This window comes from Suncus etruscus, chromosome 1, assembly GCF_024139225.1.
Source record: "Suncus etruscus isolate mSunEtr1 chromosome 1, mSunEtr1.pri.cur, whole genome shotgun sequence".
Taxonomy (NCBI): domain Eukaryota; kingdom Metazoa; phylum Chordata; class Mammalia; order Eulipotyphla; family Soricidae; genus Suncus; species Suncus etruscus.
Window position 1 is genome coordinate 148,735,009 of NC_064848.1, and position 26,078 is coordinate 148,761,086.

Genomic DNA, 26,078 nt, shown 5'->3' on the forward strand with positions numbered 1-26,078 from the left:
TAGGAGTAAGCCCTGAGCACTGCTTTAAAGACTTGCTTTAGGTTTTTGTTTTGTTTTGTTGGTTTTGGGCCACACCCATTTGACGCTAAGGGGTTACTCCTGGTTAAGAGCTCAGAAATCGCTCCTGGCTTGGGGTGACCATATGGGACTCTGTGGATCGAACCACGGTTCGTCTTATGCTAGTGCTTGCAAGGCAGACACCTTACTTCTAGCACCACCTCACTGGCCCCAAAGACTTACTTTAGTTTTAAACTAGGAATTAATTGGGGTGAGATTGGGCAACATTCTGGAGCATTCAGGGGCTAAAATTAAGTCTGTTGTCAGGAATGACTACTGGTAGTCAAAATCTGGGGGTTCATAATCACTGCTGGGCCTTCAAACCAAGTTTGTTCCAGAGGAGGATGCATGCTAGGTAGGTTCTTTACCTCCTGTATTGTTTCTTCAGCCCTCAGCTTTAGCTTTTGATGTGGTACATGTTTAGCCCAAAATATTCCTTCATTCTGCTGTCTTTTATTCTCTTTTAATTTCACTGCCTTTTCACTCAGAATTCTATTAGCATTTAAATAAGCTCTAAAAAAGAACTAGTCCTGAAACTTAAAATATCTCTTCAATTACTGCCTTCTCTTGTTCATTTTCACAGATGAATTGAATGGATGTATTCATGAAAGAATTTTTATATTGTAGCTTAGAAGTATTAAATAATACGTATTGAACTATAATTTACATAATTATATCCAATTTAACTGTACAGCTCAATTAAGGTGACAAGTCTTTCACCTATGGAATAAGGTTCCTAATAAAGTGACAAAACATAACCAGAGAGGCTGAGTGCCTGTTTGTATGTGGGGGAATTAAATTCAGTCCCCAGTACCACATGGTTTCCTGAGTACTGCTGGCAAGAGCCCAAGAGCCCCCCCCCTGAAGTCTTTTTGGGTCTGACCCCAAAACAGAAGTGCTACAAAACTTTTTTTTTTTTTAGGGTTAATGGGTTGGCCAACAGCTTGGTCCCCCAATTAGAGAGGTTGTTAAGAATTTTATTTTGGGGCCACACCCTTTTGATGCTCAGGGGTTACTTCTGGCTAAACGCTCAGAAATTGCCCCTGGCTTGGGGGGACCATATGGGACTCTGGGGGGGTTGAACCACAGTCCTTCCTTGGCTAGTGCTTGCAAGGCAGACACCTTACCTCTAGCGCCACCTCACCGGCCCCTACAAAACATTTTTGCTGCTCCCAAAAGTTCTTTGTGCCCCCTTTGTAGTCCTTTCTCCTTTGTCACATATGGTCCCATGCATGCACTATCACTTGTTGCTGTCACCAAAGCTGAGCTGGATCTGTTGACATATGTTATCCAAATGTGTTGAGAAAGAATGGAATCTTTTTGGTTGTTGTTTTTTTTTTTTGTTTTGTTTTTGGGCCACACCCGGTGATGCTCAGGAGTTACCCCTGGCTATGCCTATGCGCTCAGAAATCACTCCTGGGTACCGGAGCGGTGGAAATCACTCCTGGGTGCCGGAGCGGTGGCACTAGAGGTAAGGAGTCTGCCTTGCGAGCGCTAGCCTAGGATGGACCGAGGTTCGATCCCCCCGCCCCTTGGCGTCTCATATGGTCTCCTCAAGCCAGGAGCAATTTCTGAGGGCATAGCCAGGAGTAACCCCTGAGCGGCAATGGGTGTGGTCGAAAAATAGAGAGAGAGAGAGAGAGAGAGAGAGAGAGAGAGAGAGAGAGAGAGAGAGAGAGAGAGAGAGAGAGAGAGAGATCACCCCCTGACTTGGGGGATCATATGGGAAGCCAGGGGATTAAACTGCGGTCCGTCCTGGTCAGTAACGTGCAAGGCAAATGCCCTACCACTGCACTATCACTCTGGCCTCTAGAATGTTCTCTTTTTTTTTTTTTTGGTTTTTGGGTCACACCCGGCAGTGCTCAGGGGTTACTCCTGGCTGTCTGCTCAGAAATAGCTCCTGGCAGGCACGGGGGACCATATGGGACACCGGGATTCGAACCAACCACCTTTGGTCCTGGATCTAGAATGGAATCTTTCTTTTTTTTTTTTTGGCCACACCCGACAGCACTCTGGAGTTACTCCTGGCTCTGTGCTCAGAAATAGCTCCTGGCAAGCTCGGGGGACCATATGGGATGCCAAGAATTGAAATCAGGTTGATTACATACAAGGTAAAGGCTCTACCTGCTATGCTATCGCCATGGCCCTATAACTATTCTTTGGGGAGGGGTGTCATATTCTGTGGTGGTGGTCATGCATGGATCACCCCTGGCAGTACTCAGTGGATTAACGATATCTGGTACCAAGGATTTCAATCCGGGTTGTCTGGATGCAAGGCAAGTGCTGTAAACCTTTTTAATATCCCTTTGACCCTTGTTATCATTGTTTTCTAATTCTAATATACGAAGACTTTTGTAGCACAGAGCCAGAGAAATCCTGAGCATCATGGGTGTGCTCAAACCCCTTCCCCAAAGAAAATAACAAAGTACTCAAGCATCCAATTATTCTCAAAGAAATGACAGACTGAAAACTAACTTTTCAGGGCCCAGAAAGGAGCTATAGCACAGCAGAAGGGTGTTTGCCTCTCATGCGGCCAACTCAAGATGGACCCCCAGCATTCCATATGGTTCTCCTCGTGCCTTCTGGGAGTGATTTCTGAGAGCAGAGCCAGGAGTAACCCCCGAACGCTGCTGGCTGTGGCTCAAGTCTCCCACCCCTAAATTTTCAGTAGCAATGGAAAGTAAAGGCTGCCCAAGAACAGGATCTATGTTCTTTTTTTTGTTTGTTTGTTTTTGGGTCACACCTGGCAGCGCTCAGGGGTTACTCCTGGCTCTATGCTCAGAAATCACTCCTGGCAGGCTCGGGGGACCATATGGGATGCCGGGAATCGAACCGGGTCCCTCCTGGGTCTGTCGCTTGCAAGGCCCTACGCTGTGCTATCTCTCTGGCCCTTCTGCGTTTTATATAGTCCTTTATCATAACTAGGGGTGAGCACAAAGCCAGGGGCAGCTTCTGAACTTCTGTAGGTGTGGTCAGCACCTCCCCCTCCACAACCTCAAATAAACAGTGAGTACTTGGCTTTTTTTTGGGGGGGGGGTTGGGTCACACCTAAGTGTGCTCAAGGTCACTTCTGGCTCTGCACTCAGAAATCCATCTTGGTAGGCACGGGGACCATATGGAATGTCGGGATTCGAACCACTATCCATGCTGGATTGGTTGCTTGCAAGGCAAACGCCCTACCGCTGTGCAATATCTCAGGCCCCAGTACTTGGCATTTTAAGTGGGTTTTTTTGGGGGGTGGGGTGGGGGCACAACCTGTTTGACTCTCAGTGGTTACTCCTGGCTATGGCCTCAGAAATCACTCCTGGCTTGGGGGAACCATATGGGACACTGTGGTACCTCCTAGGCTAGCCCTTGCAAGGCAGAAGTGTTATCTCTAGCGCCACAGTTCCAGACACTTAAGTGGGATTTTGATGAAGGTAGCCAATCCAGGGCCTCACAATACAATCACTACTGCAATACCACATTCTTGGCCCCAGGGGCACATAATATGGGAAGGACTTGGAGAGTTAGTTTTTCTAGATTCTATTATTTCTGTAGGATGTAGAAAGTATTAAATTAAAAAAATTTTTTTCTTGGTCATACCCGACATCACTCAGGAATTACTCCTGGCTCTCTGCTCAGGAATCGCTCCTGGGAGGAGCTGGAGAAATAGCATGAAGGTAAGGTGTTTGCCTTGCATGCAGAAGGATGGTGGTTTGAATGCCTGTATCCCATGTGGTCCCCCGGAGCCTGCCAGGAGCGATTTCTTTTCTTTCTTTTTTTGGTTTTGGGTCATACCCGGCAGCGCTCAGGCGTTACTCCTGGCTCTTCACTCAGAAATCGCTCCTGGCAGGCTCGGGGATGGGAAGCTGAGATTTGAACCACCGTCCTTCTTCAAGTAAGGCAAATGCCCTACCTCCACGCTATATCTCTGGCCCCTATTAAGTTAAAATGTTATATAAAAGATTACTTTGTAACTTCCGTGGTGACTACTAAAATGAATAAAATAGGGCTTGGAAATGAACCTTGGTGATAAGAGCATTTGTATGTGTGAACCTCTTGGTTCAGTTCCTGGCAACACAACAGGTATATTTATGCACACACACACACACACACACACACACACACAAATAAACAGAACAATGTTGCAGCTGGAAAGAGAGCACAGTGGGCTCCCATGATTTGCATGAAGAACAAGGTTCGATTCTTGGTACAAGCACGGGTTTTCCAAACACTGCTGGAAATAATCCTGAACCGAGCTCGGTAGAACAGATGGCTTAAGTTCTAACTTTCTTGCTACAATGCTTTTTTTTTTTTTTTTTTTTTTTTTGTTGCAAGGGAACATACCTGGCAGGTTCAGGGAACTATACAGGTGCCAGGAATTGAACAAGGGTTGGTCAATTGAGGTAAATGCCCTACCTACAGTACTATTATTCCAGTCCCAAAGATCCAGTACACTTTACAGACATTTTGGGGTTGTGATTTCTATTTCATGTTAAATTTCTTTTTTTTTTTTTTTTTTTGTGGTTTTTTTTGGGTCACACCCGGCAGTGCTCAGGGGCCACTTCTGGCTCCATGCTCAGAAATTGCTCCCGGCAGGCACGGGGGACCATATGGGACGCCGGGATTCGAACCGATGACCTCCTGCATGAAAGGCAAACGCCTTACCTCCATGCTATCTCTCCGGCCCTCATGTTAAATTTCTAATTATCCTTTTTTGTTTGTTTTTTTAGTCATATTCAGAGATGCTCAAGGGTTACTCCTGGCTATGAGCTCAGAAATTGTTCCTGGCAGGCTCAGGGCACCATATGGGGAGGATTGAACAGCTACCTGTCCTGGGTCAGCCCTGAACAAGGCAAAAACCCTACCACTGTGCTATCTTTCCGGCCCCTAAATTTCTAATCTTATGAAAAAATTTATAGGCTCTAAGGCAATGCACATAATTTTGTTTACTTTAGTTTTGAGCAATGCTCAGGGGCTGCTCGGGGGACCATCCATTGCTAGGGATCAAACCCAAACATCCTGAATGCAGAGCTAGTCAACTAATCCTATAATCCTCTTGAGCTATCCACCATGAAATGTTAATGAAAAAATTTATTATTCCTGTCTTTTTTTTTTTTTTTTTTTTTTTTTTTTTTTTTTTGGTTTTTGGGTCCACCCGGCAGTGCTCAGGGGTTATTCCTGGCTCCATGCTCAGAAATTGCTCCTGGCAGGCACAGGGGACCATATGGGATGCCGGGATTTGAACCGATGACCTTATGCATGAAAGGCAAATGCCTTACCTCCATGCTATCTCTCCGGCCCATATTCCTGTCTTTTGAATTATCTAGGAAGTGTCTGTATCTCACCTTGAGGTATTAAGAGGGTTTTTACTATTTTTTTGTTTTGTTTTGTTTTGGGTGGAGGTGGGGCCACATTCAACCATGCTCAGGACACACTCCTGGAAGCCTTGGGGGACCAAATTAGATGCAGGAAATCAAACCTGGGTGGTTTGTGTGCAAGACAAACACACTCTATCCGCTGTGCTAGACTCTCAGGACCCTTTCTTGTTTTCTTTGGGCTGCATCCAGCAATGCTCAGGTCTCTCCATATGTGGTGAAGATGGAACCCAGGCTCAGCTGCATGAATGGCAAACATCTTATGTGCTAGCTAGTCTGTCTCTCTCCAGCCTTGAAGAGTTTAATTTTTTTTTTACTGATTTATCATCAGCTTATATTATTTTCAAGAGTACAGCTTTACCCCTCCAAATATATATATACCATACTGCGTTCCCACCACCATTGTTCTAGTGTCATCCTCCACCATCAAAGGAACCATCCATTGATTCATTGTCCTCGTCCTTTCCCTCTGTTAACACAAATTCTTCTCAGCATCTAAATAATTCCTGTTCTGGATTTTTGTTTTGGGGCCACATCCTGCAGCAGTGAGCAGGGCTGACTCCTAACTGAGCTCAGGAATGATTTTCTGGTGGTTCTCTGGAGACCAAATGAAGTGCAGAGGACTGAACCCGGGTCAGGTATGTTCACAAGGGCCTTCCCCTTACACATTCTTTGAAGACCTCTGCTCTCTAGAGTAGCGAATTTAAAAGTATCAGAACTTCAAGTAAAGACAACAGGGTTACAATGTCCAAGCTCGCGCTTTTGATGGACTAAGTTCCCACCCCACCCCCACCCCTCTGTCACTTGAAGTCGGATCCCCAACTCCCCGGTGCCCCCATTGCAGGCAGACAGACAACAAGCTAAAGATCCACAGACTGCCTATTCCGACAGGAGCTGCCACGCACTTGTGATATTGAGGATTGAACCCAGTCTCAGCTGCATGAATGGCAAGCATCTTCTGTGCTAGTCTGTCTCTCCAGTTCCGAAGACTTTAATTAAAAACATTCATTTTTATTTTATTCGAATTTCTTCCAAGCAGGCAGAGCAAGATTCTTCCGGAGCCCACCCAGCTTCTCCTCCCCTGGTCGGGCTCGGTCCCTCAGCTCCCTACTGAAACCTGCGGCCATCCGGCTCCTCTTGATCAGCCCCAGTGGAGCCCACCCATGTGCAAACTATGTGTGTGCGTGCATATATATTTATTTATAGGGGGTACTCCTATATCTCAACATGACCCCCCCCCCATTCTGGGGAGGGGACTGAAAAACCCTTAATGGGAGGAAGGCAAGTAAGTATCCGTCCCAAACTCAACCCTCTGTGGAGCCGGGAGGAAAAAAAAATAAAGTCGGATCCAAGCGGGGCTGGGTGAGCCCCGGAAAAAAAAAAGAGACGCTTAAAAAAAAAGAGTCTCTTAATCAAGAGACTCCTGGGGTCGCCCAGAGCCAGCTCAACCTCCTGGAAAACAGGAGAGGCCCCCTACTTACTTTTTTTATTTTTATTTTTTGGTTCTGGGCCACACCCGGCGGTGCTCAGGGGTTACTCCTGGCTGTCTGCTCAGAAATCGCTCCTGGCAGGCTCGGGGGACCATATGGGAAGCCGGGATTCCAACCAGGGTCGGACCTGGGTGGGCCGCTCGGGAGGCAAACGCCCTTTCGCCACGCTAAGTCTCCGGCCCCCTGGTCCCTAATCCGGGCCGGGCAGCTCCGGGAGGAGGAGGGAGGGAGGGAGGGTCGGAGCGGGTGGGGGCGGGGAGGCTGGAAGAGCAGGCGGCGGAAGACCTCGCGAGATTCGGGTGTGGAGCGGGAAGAGGCGGGAACCTGTCGCGTGCCCGCGCGCGCGAGCCGTTAGGGCGGGCCGCTTCCGGTTGTGGGCGGGCCCAAGCGCCGCTCGCCGCGCGCCGATTGGAGGAGCCGCGGCGGGAAACGAGCCGGCGCGCGCGGCGTGCGCGCTCCCGCGACGGCGGCGGCGGCGAGCGGCGTCAGAGCTCTTGCGCGCGCGCGGGCGGGGGGGTTTTGACGGCTTGCGGCGGCGGGTGGCGGCGTGCGGGGAGGCGAGCGCTGGCTGCGCCCGGGGGTCGCTGGTGTCCCAGGAAACCGGACTGAGCGCCGAGGGGCCGAGGGGGTCGCCGTCTGCCACGTCCGCGTCGTCGGGAGCAGCGTGGCCCGAAGTCTTCCTGCACCCCTCTCTCTCCCCGGGGCTCCCTTCCCGCGAGCTCTGAGGCACCTCCACCTCCATCCGCCACCTCGTCCTCCGCCTCTTCGACGCCGCCGAGGCCGAGTCGCACCTCCCCTCCCCCATACCTCCCCGACCCCGTTCCTCCCCCCGCCCTCTCGGGCCTGCTCCGCGCCCCACCCCCGCCCGCCCGCCCCGCCGCCGCCATGTCGGCGCAGGCCCAGATGCGCGCCATGCTGGACCAGTTGATGGGCACCTCCCGGGACGGTAAGTGGCGGCGGGGCCGGGGAGCGGTGGGGGAGGGGCCGCGCGCCCCGGGCCGGCGTCCGGGCCCGAGCCTGGGCTCCCTCCCAGCGTGGTACCACGAGGTCCCGGCGCCCGGCCCAGCCAATCGGCGCGCGCGCGCGGGCGGAAGTGGGCGGGGCCGGCGCGGATTGGCGGGAACGGCTGCCAATGGGATCCGGCGGGGCCTGGACGCGGAGGCAAGGCTGGGGCAGAGTGGATGGATGGATGGATGGATGGAGGGAGAGAGAGCAGAGGAGAGGAGAGTTGGAGCCTCTCTCTCCTTCGTGGATTTGGCCGGTCCGGGAACGACCGACCCACTCGCCCACCCACCCGGGAGCCCCTCCACGTCCCTGCCTGCCTTCCTTCCTTCGCTTGGAGGCGGGCGGCCCGGCCGATCGCCGGCTGGGGACCCCGGGACTTCCATCCGTTAGAGTCCCTCCTTGCCCGCCGCCCCCTCCTCCCGAGTGGCCTCCTTTCTACCTTCCCTCTGGTCCACGGCCCGGCAGGCGAGACCCTAGAACCCCCAGGAGCTCCCTGAGACTCTTCCTGAGCAGCTTTGCGGACGAGGGGGCCAAACAGATCTGACCCAAACCGTGGTTTCTTCTGCAAGTGGGCGTGTTTGTCCCCATTTTGCGGGAAAAAAATGTTACGAACTGTTTTTTTTTTCTCTCCTCGTCTTCCTCCTCCTCCTCCTTCTCCTCCTCCAGTCCTCCATTTTGTTAAGACAATTTTATAATAGAGGCTTTGTTCAGTAAATATTGACAACTCTCGCCTGTGCCCCCTCCTCCCCGAAGAGAACCATTTTGGAAACTCCGGTGCCCAGTGAAGTAGGATGGAAGGGAGATAACGAGCTTTGGAGGCATTTAGGTTAGAATTGGTACAGAGAGACAAGAAAAAAAGTCCTCGATGCTGGATTTTTTTTGGGGGGGGGCGGGTCATAATTTCTAAGATGGAACATTGTTGGTTTTTAGTGGGATGGTAATTAGCGTGGTCTAGCTTAGAGATTTGACTCAAGCCCATGCTCGTACGGTTAGGAAAGGCCTAGTTCGAGACATTTATAAACAAAGTAACACTTGCCCTGTTACATATGTTGCTCATATGGGCTGTTAGTGTTGTAGCAATTGAAGAGAGACTCATTTCTTGACAAGTTTACTTAAAATTGCCTGAGGTAAGGCGCACTGTTATAAAATTTTTGAGTACCATTTACTTCACCTCAAATTGTATTTAAAAATAAAAAAATATTGGACTCGGGGCTGGAGAGATAGCATGGAGGTAAAGCGTTTGCCTTTCATGCAAGAGGTCATCGGTTCAAATCCCAGCGTCCCATATGGTCCCCTGTGCCTGCCAGGAGCAATTTCTGAGCATGGAGCCAGGAGTAACCCCTGAGCACTGCCGGGTGTGACCCAAAAACCACAAAAAAAAAAAAATATTGGACTCGGGTTTTTTTATCAACACATATTTAGTTGCATGTGTTTCTCTGGTCCAGAAATCCACATTGGAAGTTTTTCTTATTAGAATATATAGACAAGGGGTGGGAAAAAAAGTATAGACAAATAGTGAAAAAAAAGAATATATAGACAGTGATAGATGAAAACACCTACTTGTGATTGTATAGAAAGGGAATGAATTGAGAAGGAAATGAATTTTGTTTGTCATAAACCCTTGAAGCTGAAAAGTACCACTGGTGGGGTTTTAACCTGTACCATTTTCCAGTTTTATATAAGAATGCTTGATTCATAACCAGTGTCTAAACATTGTCCCTTTTCTAGTATGAAGGTGGTTTTGGGAAGGGGCTTAATCCAGGACTTTAGTAGCCAGGATAATCATTGTAATAAAAATAATTTTACGTGAGTCTTCTTAGATCCTTAGTTTTAGGTGAATACCTTTTTTTTTTTTTTTTTTTTTTTTGGTACTTTCTGCATGGATTGAGGTTTTTAATTTTACGGGAGGGTAGTTGGCTCAAAAGTAACTGCTATTTATCTGTTAATTTTATGAGCAAAGCCATGTTTTTTAAAATACATAAATATATATGTGCATAAATGTCTTACTACATACGTAGTTGGCAGAAATACGGATTTTTAAAAAGCCACTCGGCTTTGAATACAAATGAATTTATATTTTATGTGTCACAGGTTTTTTTTTGTTCTGTTTTTTGTTTTTGGTCTCAAGACTAAGAATTTTGATGAACTCATGTTTCTAAGTCCTTGATACTAATTAGCTGAATTTAATGGGTTTTCTCTGCTGTGTTGGCTCTGAAAAAACATAAAACAATTAAGGAAAAGAAATGATTTTTTTTAAATACCCAAATATATTCTTACAAGTATACATAATAGGACTTAGAACATTCTTTTTCTTCTAGCAGTTAGTTAATGAGTTTACATACTTCATTTTATGACTTAGGATTGTTCTCTTTTACTGGAATAGGCCTGGATACCTTCCTGAATAACACATCAAGTCATTTTACAGTATATATTGGGATTCCGTTTGGACACAGAAACAGCTTATGGGGAAAGCTGTTGGGTGTCTTGGCACTAAGAGGTGGAGATGGGGATAGGTGGGTGGGCGGGCTCAGGGCCTCTCTGCCCCATTTGAGTTTGATTTTCATTGCTGAGAGACTTTAAACTTTAGGGGTACTGCTGTCTTCTGGGACAGCATCACCCAGTGCTCATGTCCTTTCTGAGGGGGTCTGAAGTGTCCCCAGAAGTCAGGGCAGTGGGAAAACCTTGCTGCTTCTCCTGCCTCATAGAAAATACTTATTTTCTCCCGTCTTTCTAAAACCAAATATTAAAATTGCTCCCCTTTAAACTCCTTGGAGAAGTACCTCCTTTTGATTTTTAAAATAAATCACTTGGATTTATTTTAAATTCAAACTTCACTAACATGCTTAGGAATTGGAGTTGTAGTGGGATCACTGGGCACGTGAGAAAGGGCAGGGCAGCCTTGGAGGTGTGGTGGGAGTTGGGGGTCTCTGGAAGACCACTGAGGGCAGCATGAGGGTGCTGGTGGGAGGTGGGCCAGGGGGATGGCTAGGAGGTGGGAGAGGAATGCTGAAGGGCGGTGGGAGGGCCAAAGACAAACTTTGCCTTCTTTGCAATTTTGCCTAGGGCCCTGGTGGTGGCAACCGCCTGTGTGCCACTGAAAATCGTGCCGATGCCTGGCATACTGCATAAATGGAAGCAGGGTACCGCGTGAGTTGAAACATTGGTCACACTATATAAAGTTTGTATATGTGAATCAGTGTCACTCATACCCATGTAATTGGGGGTCTGACTGTATTTGGATCTTTCTGATAAGGAGCATGGGCTAAGGAAAAGCGCACTGGGCTGAGACTCAGGACACCTGGTTTCTAGCCCCAGCTGCACCTCTAATTGTGACCTTGGGTAAGTCACTTAACCTTTTCTGCCTCACATTAAGTCTGTACTTTGTTAAATGAGAACCCAAGTAATCTGTTGTACTAAAGAATGTTAAAAATAAGAGCATTTTTAAGATTTCCCTTTTTTTCCTTAGGAAGGAACTGGGAGGTTAAGATACGTGATTACATTGCATTTTATAAATACCCTTCTATTTTAGTCATTAGCATTAGTAGAAGGAAGAAGATAGTTCAATTTCCTTGATCCATCCTTCCATTTGAAACCAGGGAGGAGCCACAAGGGAAGGTTGAAGTAGCAATTTTGAGAGTCATCTGGACAGTTGTAGGAACCTGGGGTGGAAATAGAAATTGAGGCCTCAAATTTAGATGATAGTCTGAAATGAGAAATTAAGGAAGTTCTTGAGATTACATATCTTTACAAAAACAGTCTCTGAAAGGTTTAAACAAGCCTGAAATGTTAAACTGTTCTCCAAAAAAGAATGTAGAGTCTAATTTTATACCATCATTAGATTATAGTTTATTGTTAAGTATTTTGGTCAAGTTAAAGTTTTCAGATAATTCTAGCTATTTATAACGACATACTCAATTTGCATTATTAATAATTGAATCTATTTTCTTATTGTCAGTTGAATTTGAAAGACAAGTTTGAAAGCCTACTCATCCTAGTTATACCCAGGGAAATATAGACCAGAAAATCTTTACTTGTTCTTAAAGGTTTAAGTTTGATAACATAATTATTGAATTTATAGGACTTTCCGGCATTGCTGCCCTTCTGCAAAGTAAATCACTGAATCAAAGATTGAGGTAGAGTTTTTTTCTTCAGTAGACAGTCCTCTTCATAAAATCATATTTAATTTGTTTTCTGGCTTATTGCATTGACAGCTTTTCTTTTACTTTTTTTATTATTGTAAGTAAACCATATTCTTTGATTAGTTGTAAATTCTATTTCACTTGGTTTGTTCAGGTTAAGTGAAGGAGACTTTAATATTTTCAAGTCTTTTGAAGTAATAGGTCTATCTTATTCCAGAGCTCCAAAATTCCTCATAAGAAGTTTTAGCACGGGCCTGGAGAGATAGCACAGCGGCGTTTGCCTTGCAAGCAGCCGATCCAGGACCAAAGGTGGTTGGTTCGAATCCCGGTGTCCCATATGTTCCCCCGTGCCTGCCAGGAGCTATTTCTGAGCAGACAGCCAGGAGTAACCCCTGAGCATCGCCGGGTGTGGCCCAAAAACCAAAAAAAAAAAAAAAAAAAAAAAAAAAAAAAAAAAAAGACATTTTAGCACTCATAAGTTAAACAATACTAATAAATACTTTACCAGAGGTTTTAGCACATCAAACCCTTTTTTGTGTATATGTCATTATGAGGATTAGAGTTGAGGGTTTAGTATCAGGTCATAGAAACCAATACTCAAGCTTGGAATTAATAGTTAAGGATTCAGGTAGCCCCACAGGATTTCAGAGACAAGCAGGTGAATTAAAACAGGGTCTGTTAAGTGGGGAAGATCAGTCACAGACTCCTCAAATGGGATTCCAGAAAGGTATCTTAACTGAATCCTAAAATCCCAGTTCCGTTGATATTACCCTTGATTAAACATAAACTTTTTTTTTTTTTTTTTTTTTTGGTTTTTGGGCCATACCTGGCGACACTTAGGAGTTACTCTTGGCTGTGCTTAGAAATTACTCCTGGCTTTGGGGATGATATGGGGCACCGTGGGATAGAACTGGGGTTCTTCCTAGGTCGGCGCATGCAAGGCAAATGCCCTACTGCTTGCACCACCACTCAGGCCCCTAAACATAACCAGTTCTATTTAATCTGTCTACTAAGAGATTATGTTATTTTTGTATTTTGGGCCACACCTGTGATGCTCAGAGGTAGCTATTTTTTTGTTTTGTTTTGTTTTTTGTTTTTTGTTTGTTTTTGGGTCACACCCAGTGACACTCAGTGATTACTCCCTGCTCTGCACTCGGAAATCACCCCTGGTAGGCTCAGGGGACCATATGGGATGCTAGGAATCGAACCACCATCTGTCCTGGGTTTGTCACGAACAAGGCAAATGCCTTACCACTGTGCTATCTCTCCGGCCCCTCAGGGGTAACTTCTGACTGCACTCACTCGGCTTGGTGACTAACGAACCACATCAGTTGCTGGGTCTCAAACCCAGGTCACCGTAGTGTAGTACAAGTACCATACCAGCTCTTTATCCCTCTAGCCCAAGAGGTTGTAAATTTACAAGAAAGGGACATGAGAACTTTTTACTGGAGGAATGAAGGGTCTGCAGAGAGAATGGCAAGTTCCTGAAATTAGGGATTTAGTACCTGCAGAAATGTATTTATTTATGATTATTTTTTGGTTTGGGGGCTATACCTAGCGGCACTCGGGTTACTCCTGGCTCTGTGCTCAGAAATTGCCTCTGAAAGGTTCGGGGGACCATATGGGATGCTGGGAATCGAACCCAGGTCAGTCTCAGGTCACTCTGCTATTGCTCTGTCCCAGAAATGTGTTTATTTTTGGTTTAACTTGTTGAGCACTAGGGTAAAAATGGAAAGATAGGTCCTAATAAATAAGGTTGTCAGGTTATTGAAGAGAGAAAATAGTTTGGAAAAACTGCAGTTATAGCATTTCTTTTAACTGAAAAAATTTTTTGTTGCTGTTCTTTTTGGGTCACACCTTGTGATACTCTGGAGTTACTAATGGCTCTGCACTTAGTAATTACTCCTGGTTGGCTCAGGGCACTATATGGATGCCAGTGATTGAACCTTTGGTGGCTGCTAACCAGGCAAATTCTCTGTACTATAGCATTGACCCCTCCTTATCTTTACTTTTTTTTTTTTGGCCTATTATGTTTATTTATTTATTTATTTTTTTGGTTTTTTGGGCCACACCCGGCGGTGCTCAGGCTTTACTCCTGGCTTGTCTGCTCAGAAATAGCTCCTGGCAGGCACGGGGGACCATATGGGACACCGGGATTCGAACCAACCACCTTTGGTCCTGGATCGGCTGCTTGCAAGGCAAACGCCGCTGTGCTATCTCTCCGGGCCCTATTATGTTTATTTTTAAAATTTTTTTGGGGGGGGCCACACTCAGAGGTGCTCAAGGATCATTCTTGGCAGTGCTCAGGGGATCATATGGGATGCTGGAGATCGAATCTGGGTTTCCTTGCAAAGCAAACACCCTATCCCTGTGCTGTGCTATCTCTCTAGCACCATCTCCACCTTTATTTAAATGTTTTTAAGTCAAAACCTTAAGGAACAGCACACTCAGTTAAATAAGCATCTGTCTTGCCATTTAACATGTATTAGAGAATGGACGGAATCTTTAGTATTTTTTTCTGTAAAACATGCACTAAATATTAATCCATATGTTCTAATTTAGTTATGAACCATGTGCAGTGATGTTTTCCTGTGCTTCAACATGAAAAGAATTTAACCTGCTGCCCTTGTGAGTCTTTTATCATGTTTCCTGAAAGTATGGTAAATTGCATTGTTTTTATATCTTTTTTTTTTTTTTTTTTTTTTGGGTGGGGATCATACTGGGTAGTTCTTAGTATTTATTCCTGGCTCTGTGCTGAGAGATCACTCCTGACAGGGTTCAGTTGCCCATATGAAATGCCGAGGATTGAACCCAGGTCAGCTGCAAGCAAGGCAAATGCCCTATCCATTACACTATTGCTCAGTTTTCTATTTGGCTTAATTTTAATAGAAAATTTTATATTGGGGCCGGAGAGATGGCATGGAGGTAAGGTAAGGAAGGATGGTGATTCGAATCCAGGCATCCTATATGGTCCCGAGCCTGTCAGGAGTGATTTCTGAGCATAGAGCCAGGAGTAACCCTGAGCATGGCCGGTTGTGACCCAAAAACAAAAAACAAAAAAAACAAAAAAAAAAAGAAAGAAAGAAAATTTTATATTAAAGAATGAAACAATGAAAACAACATAAGTGTATGCTAAAACTTAGGACATATTGGGCTAGAGGGATGGTATAGTGTGTAGGGTATTACCTTATCGGTAGTGTGACCCAAAAATGACCCCCAAAATAATTAGAACTTTGTATAAAATGACCCCCCCAAAAATAAAAAAAAAATTATCCAGTGATGCTCAGGATTTACTCCTGGCTATACACTCAGAAATCGCTCCTGGCTCAGGGGACCATATGAGATGCTGGGGATCGATTCCAGGTTCGTCCTAGGTCGGCTGCATGCAAAGCAAATGCTCTATCACTTTGCTTCTGCTCTGACCCCATCCCCCAAAATAATTAGAACTTGGTATGTGAGGGACTGGAGTGGTAGCAAAGTGGTTACGGTGTCTTGCATGCACCCGATATGGTTTCGAGTCTCAGCATCTTATATGGTCCCTGAGCCTGCCAGGGGCGATTTGTGAGCTCAGAGCCAGGAATAACCCTGAGTGCTGCTTGGTGTGGTCCAAAAACAACAACAAAAAAGAACTTGTTATGGGCCCGGAGAGATAGCACAGTGGTAAGGCATTTGCCTTGAATGCAATTGGACGATGGTTTGAATCCCAGCATTCCATATGTACCCCGAGCCTGCCAGGGGCGATTTCTCAGCGCAGAGCCTAGAGTAACCCCTGAGCGCTGCTGAGTGTGACCCAAAAACCAAAAACCAAAAAAAAAAAAAAAGAGAGAGAGAGAGAGAGAGAGAACTTGTTATGTTGTATGCCTTTAAAGACTTTAAATCACCACCAAATAATTGGGTAGTACTTAGGTTGTGTTGTTGAAATCATATAACACATAAAATTTTGTAAAAATTTTTTGTTTTTGGTTTTTGGGCCACACCCGGTGGTGCTCAGGGGTTACTCCTGGCTGTCTGCTCAGAAATAGCTCCTGGCAGGCATGGGGGAACCCTATGGGACACCGGGATTCGAACCAACCACCTTTGGTCCTGGATTGGCTGCTTGCAAGGCAAACGCCACTGTGCTGTCTCTCCGGGCCCGTAAAAATATTTTCTACAGGGGCTGGAGAGATAGCATGTTTGCCCTGCATGCAGAAGGACGGTGGTTCGTATCCTGGCATCCCATATGGTCCCTCGAGCCTGCCAGGAGCGATTTCTGAGCAGACAGCCAGGAGTAACCCCTGAGCAATGCCGGGTGTGACCCAAAAACCAAAAGAATATATATATGGGCCCGGAGAGATAGCACAGCGGCGGTTGCCTTGTAAGCAGCCGATCCAGGACCAAAGGTGGTTGGTTCGAATCCCGGTGTCCCATATGGTCCCCCGTGCCTGGCAGGAGCTATTTCTGAGCAGACAGCCAGGAGTAACCCCTGAGCATCGCCAGGTGTGGCCCAAAAACCAACCAATCCATAAATAAAAAAAGAAAAGCTGGGGCCAGAGAGATAGCATGGAGGTAGGGCATTTGCCTTGCATGCAGAAGGACAGTGATTCGAATTCCAGCATCCCATATGGTCCCCTGAGCCTGTCAGGAGTGATTCTGAGCCTAGAGCTAGGAGTAACCCCTGAGCTCTGCCGAGTGTGACCCGAACCCCCCCCCCCAACTAAAAATAATAAAAAATAAAAGGAAAGCTACTTGAAATTTGATATTGTTCCCTTGAAGTGGAATTCCAAATTACAAACCTGTGAGATAGAGGAGGACTGGAGTGGTCTTCCTTGAGTGGCTGAGATGTTGGGATCATGATCTCAGTGACTTCATCTCATCATTTCTGTAGGATTGGTGGGGCAATAGTTACTCCTGTTCCAACAGTGGGAATGCTTTTCACTGCCTGGATGTAGAAAACTGCCTAGGGAAGTCTCTGGACCAGAAGAAACTGGAGGGAAAATGGCTGTGATTCTCCATATGGAGAGTGGAACAGAGCCAGCAGTCTTACTAGGAAAACAGTTGGTTTTCCTCATATTTGAGAACTATTTTGAGAAATTTCCGTGTTAATCTTTGCCTCTTGGTTTTGGAGGGAGCATGTCCCTAGATACTATGTTCTGGCTATTTTTGGTGGCTGTGGTTAGGGCATAGAGATTTCCCACACTTAACCTTTGCATCCCTCTCCCCTTTCACTCTTCTCCTTTGCTTTCTGGACACTGTTTTCTAGACATTATTTTGCGAGGAGAGTGACAGTGGAAGGCAGGACCTGGTGGTACTACTCCTGGCAAGGCTTTGGATGTTTATGACAGCACCAGTGGGCAAATAGTCTGCATGTAGTCGAAGAGAGATTTACGTGTCTTTCCTGTCTTATAATAGGGTTGGACTCAAATATTTCACTGGCACCCCTGCTTTAGGATAGAGTTGGTGTAGCAAAAACTGCCGATTAAACCCTAGATTGCTGAGTTTTGGTTATTTCTTCCTTTTCTTTAAGTTTATTGTTTCTGTTTATATTTAACTACAACAAAATAGTAACTAATTCTAGAGGGACTGAAAGTCTTGAGGGGACTGTCTTGCAGCATGTTTATTTTTTTTGAAGGAAGGTGCCTCCAGGGGGCTTACGAAAGAGATCCTGTTATTTCCCACATTTTATGGTTTTTTTGGATTTGGGACCATTCCTGTCTCTTGAGACCATGGTAGGGGTCCTCAAACCTTTTAAATGGGGCCAGTTCACTGTCCCTCAGACCATTGGACTTATAACTGGACTACAGTTTAAAACAACTCTGAACAAATTCCTAAGAATAGATTAAAAATATCTTATTTTTAAATAAAAAAAAAAGGTCCACCATCACCATCCACCACCACCAAAATAGAAAAGACACCAAAAAATTAAAAAAAAAAAACAAAAAACAAAATGGGAACAAATACAATATTTAAAATGAAGAACAAGTAAAGTTAATCAACAAACTTACTAATATTTCAGTGGGAATTATGGGCCTGCTTTTGGCAAGCCAGAGTTTGAAGGACTAAGACTGCCTAACTGAAAAGTGGAGTCGAGAGATAACGAAGGGAGTTGGAGAGTTGGACGCACATCCCATACATGCGCACTGTCTAGGACAAATTAGCTGCTATGCAGGACAGAGTAGTGGCAAAAGCACTCAGGGGACCTGATAAAATGTCCTAGGCAGGCTGCCCTGCTGGCCGCAATTTGATGACCTCTGCAGTATAGGGTTGGTGTGCAAGGCGAGAGTTTTACCTGCTCTACTATTTCTCCCGACCCTTTTTGGGGGGGGGCGGTGGCAGCAGAAGGCAGGAACTGGTGGTACTCCCATCTTATTCCTAGCAAAGGTTTAATACTAGAGACCATATGGGTTGCCAGTGATTGAACCCAGGTCAGCTGCATGCATTGGCAAGTGCTGCCCATTGGAATCTCTCCAGCCCCACACACTTGTTTGTTTTTGTTTGTTTGTTTTTGGGCCACACCTGGTGGTGCTCAGGGGTTACTCCTGGCTGTCTGCTCAGAAATAGCTCCTGGCAGGCACGGGGGACCATATGGGACACCGGGATTCGAACCAACCACCTTTGGTCCTGGATCGGCTGCTTGCAAGGCAAATGCCGATGTGCTATCTCTCTGGGCCCTTATGGACTTAATTTATAACGTATTAGGGGAGAAATACGTTGATAGATTTTCTACTTGCCCTTCACTGCCTGCAAAAATGATGGTGTTGACTCCAACAGGTAGTCAGGCTCTGTATAAGAGAAATGGGGTTGAGGCCAAAGGTAGAATAGAACTGTTTAGTGTTTCTTTTTTTTTTTTTTTTTTTTTTTGGTTTTTGGGCCATACCCGTTTGATGCTCAGGGGTTACTCCTGGCTATGTGCTCAGAAATCGCCCCTGGCTTGGGGGGGCCATATGGGACACCGGGGGATCGAACCGTGGTCCGTTCCTTGGCTAGCGCTTGCAAGGCAGACACCTTACCTCTAGCGCCACCTTCCTGGCCCGTTTAGTGTTTCTTATTTTTGTTTTTTTTTTTTTTTTTGTTTTCGTTTTTTGGCCACACCCGATGACGCTCAGGTTTACTCCTGGCTATGTGCTCAGAAATCACTTCTGGCTTGGTGGACCATATGGGATGCTGGGGGATTAAACCTAGGTCCGTCCTAGGATGGTTCTCGCAAGGCAGACACCTTACATCTTGCCCCACCGCTCTGGCCCCTAGTGTTTCTTTTTTTTTTTCTTTTTTGTTTTTTGGGCCACACCCGGTAACGCTCAGGGGTTACTCCTGGCTATGCGCTCAGAAGTTGCTCCGGGCTTCTTGGGAGACCATATGGGACGCCGGGGGATCGAACCGCGGTCCGTCCTAGGCTAGCGCAGGCAAGGCAGGCACCTTACCTCCAGCGCCACCGCCCGGCCCCAGTGTTTCTTTTCTTATAGTTCCATCAGCATTCTGTTAACTCTGAACCTCTTTCTCCTCATACCAATGTTGTTTCATAGTCTTATTTTATGAAATTTTGTTACTTTTTTTTTTTTTTTTTTTTGGCCACACCTGTTTGCATTCAGGAATCATTCCTGGAAATGCTCCAGGGATCATGTGGGATGCCAGGAATTGAACCTGGGTTGGCTGAATGCAAGGCAGGTACCCTATCTACTATATTCTTCTCTCTAGCCCCAACATTGATGTTAAAGAAAAGTGAGCAAATATATTTAGAAAAATACTTCAGGGGCCGGAGAGATAGCATGGAGGTAAGGCGTTTGCCTTTCATGCAGAAGGTCATCAGTTCGAATCCCGGCGTCCCATATGGTCCCCCGTGCCTGCCAGGAGCAATTTCTGAGCCTGGAGCCAGGAATAACCCCTGAGCACTGCCGGGTGTGACCCAAAAAAAAAAAAAAAAAAAAAAAAAGAAAAATACTTCAGTAGTATTAATCTTTGGCCATACCCAGCAAGAATGACCTTGTCTTGGAATTTTTCATAGCTAACATTTGATTTTTTAAAATGTGAATATTACAGCAGGTAGATTGTTTGCCTTGTATGTGGTTGATGCAGGGCTGGGTTCAATCCTGGAATCCTAGACTTCCCTTATTACTACCAGTAGTAATCCTGGACCATTCCCAGTGTTGCTCAAAATCCAAAAATAAAAAATAAAAGTGTTGGGACCGGAGAGATAACATGGAGATAGGGAGTTTGCCTTGCATGCAGAAGGACGGTGGTTCGAATCCTGGCATCCCATATAGTCCCCCGAGCCTGCCAGGAGCGACTTCTGAGTGTAGAGCCAGGAGTAACCCCTGAGCACTGCTGGGTGTGACCAAAAAAACCAAAACAAAACAAAATAAATAAAAGTGTTGAACTTACATGGAAATTATGATGGTAATGATATTAATAACTTTGTAATATATTATACATCTACAGGACTATAGGAAAGGTTGAAATTGATAAGTATAGGATAGACTGAACATATTTTGCATTTTCTGGGGGAAAGAAAAGCTTTAATATATCTAAAATACATTATGAGTTAGTTTCTGTTATAAGATATGATAATACATCTGGAAAGGAGAAAGCTGTAATTGGTTGTTTCTGTTCTTAATATAATACGTATATTTCTTAAGAGTTTGAAACATGGGGCCAGAGAGATAGCACAGCGGTAGCGTGTTTGCCTTGCAAGCGCTGACCCAGGACCAATGGTGGTTCGAATCCCTGCATCCCATATGGTCCCCCGAGCCTGCCAGGAGTGATTTCTGAGCAGAGAGCCAGGAGGAACCCCTGAGCATCACCGGGTGTGGCCCAAAAACCAAAAGCCAAAAAAAAAAAAAGTTTGAAACATATTAGACTATGTTAACTGTTTATAAAGCATAAAGGGAGATGATAGCCGAATAAGCTGGCATCCAAGAGGCTGAATTGTATCTCCAATGTTGCACGGACCCTGAACACTGAGTTGGTAGCAGCCTTTGGCCAAAAACTAGTATAATAAAGTTAAAACATGGCAGTGAGGGAGCCAGAATGAGTATAAGGAAGGATTAAGATGCTTGTATACAAAGGCTGCAGTGATAGCATAGCAGTAGGGCGTTTGCTTTGCATGCTGCTGACATGGGATGGACCCAGGTTCGATCCCCAGAATCCCATAGGGTCTCTTGAGCCTGCCAGGAGCAATTTCTGAGTACAGAGCAAGGAGTAACACCAGAGCGCCACCAGGTGTGCCTCCCCCCAAAAAACAATAGATGCTTGTATACACTGATTCCCATTCTATCCACAGTACCATATGATCCCCTGAGCACTTCTAAGAGTTACTGTAGAGCTGGGACTTAGCTCCATAAGTATTGCTGGGAGTGGGCAACCCAAAAAAAAGGCAAAGGGGCCCATGATCTCTCACGGTTCCATATGGTCCCCCAAGCCAGGAGCTATTTCTGAGCGAATAGCCAGGAGTAACCCCTGAAAGCTAATGGGTGTGGCCCAAAAACAAAAACCAAAACAAAACAAAGCAAACAAAGCATGGCAGTGCTCGAGTGTACAGAGTACTAGCTCTGTGCTTAGAAGTTACTCCTGGGAGGCTCTGGGGACCATATAGGATGCTGGGGATTGAATCTGAGTTGTATATGTGCAAGGCAAACTCCTTATCTGTTGTGCTAGTGCTCTGGTTCTCGAGGAATTTTTGGAACTAAAAATAAAGTCAGAGCGGTAGCACTGTTCTAGGGCATTTGCCTTGCACGCAGCTGACCTGGGTTCAATCCTGGCAGCCCATATGTTCCCCCGAGCCTGCCAGCAGTGATTTCTGAGCACAGAACCAGTAGTAACCTCAGCATTGCCAGGTGTGGCCCAAAACAAATAAAGTAAATAAAAATAAACAGTACTTTCTCCCTTGAGAAATTTAGGATTTTTAAAAGTTAATTATAGGAGTTTCTTAAATATTAGGCTGGAGTTTATTTTTTATTTATTTTATTTTTATTTTCCGGGTCACACTTGTCTAATCACAGGGCTTAATCCCGACTCTGTTCAGGTGTGTTCAGGATCACTCCTGCCAGTGCTAGGCAGACCATATGGGAGGATGCTGGAGATTAGGACCCAGTCCACTCACTGGCAAGTCAAGCATCTTACCAGCTGTACTATCATGGCTCCTAGACTGAATGTTAAAGAATACAAAGGTAGATGGGGGAGGGTGAGTTAGAGTTGGTGAGAAATTTTGAGAAATTGTAGAAGTGGCCCTATTCAGTATACTAATCATTGTGTAGGGGACCAGAGATATAGCACAGATGTAGGACATTTGTCTTGTACATGGCTGACCTGGGTCGTACCCAGGTTCAATTCCAAGCATCCCATTTGGTCAGTTCCCCGAGCCTGCCAGGAGTGATTTCTGAGCGAGCACACAGCCAGGAGTAAGCTCTGAGAGCTGCCAGGTGTGGCCCGAACCACCCCCCCCCCCAAAAAAAATTACTGTGTAATAGTAGTCCTTTCTGGGACTTTGTTTCCTTAGGAAGTTTACTTGGATCTTTCTGATTTTTTTTTTATTTTGGGGGGTGGGGGTCATACCCAGCAGCGCTCAGGGGTTACTCCTGGCTCCGTGCTCAGAAATCGCTCCTGGCAGGCTTGGGGGACCATATGGGATGCTGGGATTCGAACCAATGATCTTCTGCATGAAAGGCAAATGCCTTACCTCCATGCTTTCTCTCCGGCCCACTTGGATCTTTCTGAAGGCCCCTTTTCCCCTGTTTGAGCATAGCGATGGTCCATGGATAGTTAAGTAGTTCACAAAGTATTGGGTATCTCTTGTCAGGAATAGTAATGAGAATGGAATCAGTTTTCATTTGAGCATTCAAGGAGATGGAGCAGTGAGAAGCTTAAAAAACTTACTTATACATATCTTTCTAGTTTTGGCTCTCCTTTTCACTAAGCGTTCTGATTTTGTTTTGGAGGAATTGTGCCTGCCTGCCCCAGTAGGTGACCTAACAGGTGTATTTGGGGGGAGGGCTTACTCTTCTATGACCTGTTTGTAAATTAGAGAATGCTTCCATTTGCTTTGTCTGCTATTGAATTTTTCTCCCATCTTTCCTAAGCTAAGCTCTACTAATTCTGTATAAAAGAAATACTGATTAGTTGGTTGTTAATTTTTTCCATAGATTGCTTGCTATTAATGCCCGATAATATGCAGTAAATAAGGATTCTGCATATCAGTTTATATATGTCAAATACTACCGACTCTAAGGTTCTTTTGAAATACTAAACTCGGTTCACTTTTGCTTAGCCTTCACAGTTTTGATCACATAGCATGGTCATCCACTCACAGCTTAAACACATACAGGGAGCATCGGAGAGAATGGGTAAAGTAACATTTTGATGTTTTTAAAATAGCACCTAAATCATGAAAATTTATTTAATGTTTGTTTGGGAGGGAGGAGGGTGGTACTGGAGGGGTAGGGGGTGGGTGGGTATTGGGAAAGAACATGAACCATGTTAAATGATACCAGGCATGCATAAGCTAGATTTGAAAGTGTTGTTTAACTACAATTTAAACCTGAGTCAGTTTCAGAAGAGGTGGGGCCCATAGTAGCAGTGTTGGGAATTGGGGGGGGGGGTATTTAACCTCCTGACCCTTTGAAGACCCTTTGAAGGGATTCTGGAATAGTATTTGAGTACTATTTGGCCAGAAGCCACCTTTTAGAAAGTGACATTGTTGTTATTTCCTGGGTAAAATGATGGCTTGGGTGGATAAGCCTCTATGTTACATCTTATTCTGTTTTTTATTTTGTATACCTGTGACTCAGGTATTCCTAAATAAATAATAAGTTTTCATGTTCATGAAACTCAAAGGGATTGAAATGAGAAGACGAGAGAGTTGTTAGAAGTTAGTTGGTTGGTAGGAAATTCTAGTACTAGAAGATTTGATTGTTACATTCAAATGAAGAAATCCAGCCATGATTCTTGATAAATTTTATTTCTAAAAACTTGTCATTCCAATTATATAGAAAGCTCTATTATTGTGGAAGTTATTGGACAGAGAAACAAAATGATTTTATGGTAGGACTTTATTTTTGTTTTGGGGGCTAACCCAGCTATGCTCAGGAGACCATAAAGAATGCCAGGTATTGAACCCAGGTCAGCTTGTGGAAGGCAAGTGCCCTATCCACTGTACTATTACTCTTATCCCAAGCTCTCCCCACCCTTTTAAAAATACAAATACTTAGGTCTAATATCTACCTTTTGGGGTATTTGTTTTGTGGCTTTTTTTCTTAGCCTAGTGTTGCTCAGAGTTGACTTCTTGTTCTGCCTACAGTGATCATTCCTGGTGGATTGGGGCACCATTTAGTCAGCTGAGTGCAAGGCAAGTGTCCTACTGACTGTACTATCTTCATCCCCTGCCATTTTTCTTTTCTTTTTTTTTTCTTTTTTGGTTTTTTGGGCCACACCCATTTGATGCTCAGGGTTTACTCTTGGCTAAGCGCTCAGAAATTGCCCCTGGCTTGGGGGGACCATATGGGACGCCGGGGGATCGAACCTTGGTCCTTCTTTGGCTAGCGGTTGCAAGGCAGACACCTTACCTCTAGCGCCACCTCACTGGCCCCCATTTTTCGTTTAAGTTTTTGGGTCACACCTGATGATATTCGGATCACTCTTGACTCTACATACAGGAAATACTTCTGAATGCAATCAGGGAATTCAGGGATTGAACCTGGGTCAGGTGCATCAAAGGCAAATGTCTTACCTGCTTTATCGTATCTCCAGGCCCTGCCATGTTGTTGTCTTTTTTTGTTTGTTTGTTCATTTTTGGGTTACACATGGTAATGCTCAGGTGTTACTCCTGGCTCTGAGCTCAGAGATCACTCCTGGTGTGTTTGAGGGACCATATAGGGTGTTGGGGAATCCTGGTTGGCCAAGGATCCAGGATGTACAAGGCAAACACGGTCCCTAGTGTACTATTGCACTCTCTACCACCACCCCCCATATCCCCCATGAAACTTTTTTTTTTACTTCACCCTGAAAATCTGAATTGAAGAAAAATGTGAAAACATTATTATTATTATTATTATTATTATTATTATTATTATTATTATTATTATTAATTTATTTATTTATTTTGGTTTTTGGTTTTTGGGTCACACCCGGCAGTGCTCAGGGGTTACTCCTGGCTCTAGGCTCAGAAATCGCCTCTGGCAGGCACAGGGGACCATATGGGATGCTGGGATTTGAACCACCATCCTTTTGCATGAAAGGCAAATGCCTACCTCCATGCTATCTCTCCGGCCTCGTGAAAACATTATTTAAGAAATCAAGATAGTACTTAAAAATATTTTGGCCACTCATCATGAAACCATTTGCCAAAAGCCATGTGCTATTTTCTTACTGTTCCCAAACTTTTCTACCTTTTTAAGTTTTTTAGAGATATTACTTTAGTTTAAAATGTTCTTTCTCCCTTCCTCTCAGTTTCTTTCCTTTAGATCATGGCTTCTCCTAGTATATGAAGGTTTCTAAATTCTTCAGACCTTGGCTGAGACTCTAGTTTTTTTTTTGGGGGGGGGAGGGGGCCAGTAACGCTCAGGTTACTCCTGTCTATTTGCTCAGAAATTGCCCCGGCTAGGGGACCATTTGGGATGCCAGGGGATCGAACCAAGGTCCATCCTAGGTATAGTGCGTGCAAGGCAGACGTTCTACCACTTGCACCACTGCTTCGGCCTGAGACTCCAGTTGTATGATTCCTGGAGTTCTATCTGAAACATCCACTTGACATTTGGGTCTTGTTACCTTGCCATAGTATAGTATATTACATGTTTCTTTGTTTAAAAAATCAGTTAAAGAAATGTTTCTTCATTTCTGTTTTTCTAATAAAATTCATAAGGGTTGAGAGCTTGATTTATATTCCTTTGTATTCTCTTTAAACCCATTAGGTTTGATTCTGTGACTAGAGTCTAATGTTACTGAAACTGAGACAGGGCATTTTCTTCCCCCCCCCCCCAATATTTTAGGTTATTTTTTATGTGAATGTATGCTCAGAAAACCAATAATGCTAATAATGCTAAACATAAAGATTGATTCTTTAT

At 45.1% G+C, this 26,078-nt stretch overlaps 1 protein-coding gene across 3 annotated transcripts in view; it reads left to right on the top strand.

The window, feature by feature from the left end:
- The first annotated feature begins 7,756 nt into the window (after nt 1-7,756).
- The window catches only part of LUC7L2 (LUC7 like 2, pre-mRNA splicing factor), a 60,394-nt gene continuing 42,072 nt past the window's right edge, over nt 7,757-26,078 (top strand). For 2 of the 3 annotated variants that reach the window (XM_049775028.1, XM_049775036.1), the window contains exon 1: nt 7,757-7,853. In XM_049775028.1, the coding sequence (XP_049630985.1) occupies nt 7,793-7,853 (61 nt within the window). In that variant the 5' untranslated portion in view covers nt 7,757-7,792. Of the gene's footprint in view, nt 7,854-22,772; nt 23,364-26,078 lie in introns of those variants that run through there. The other variant, XM_049775044.1, reaches the window with a different exon arrangement.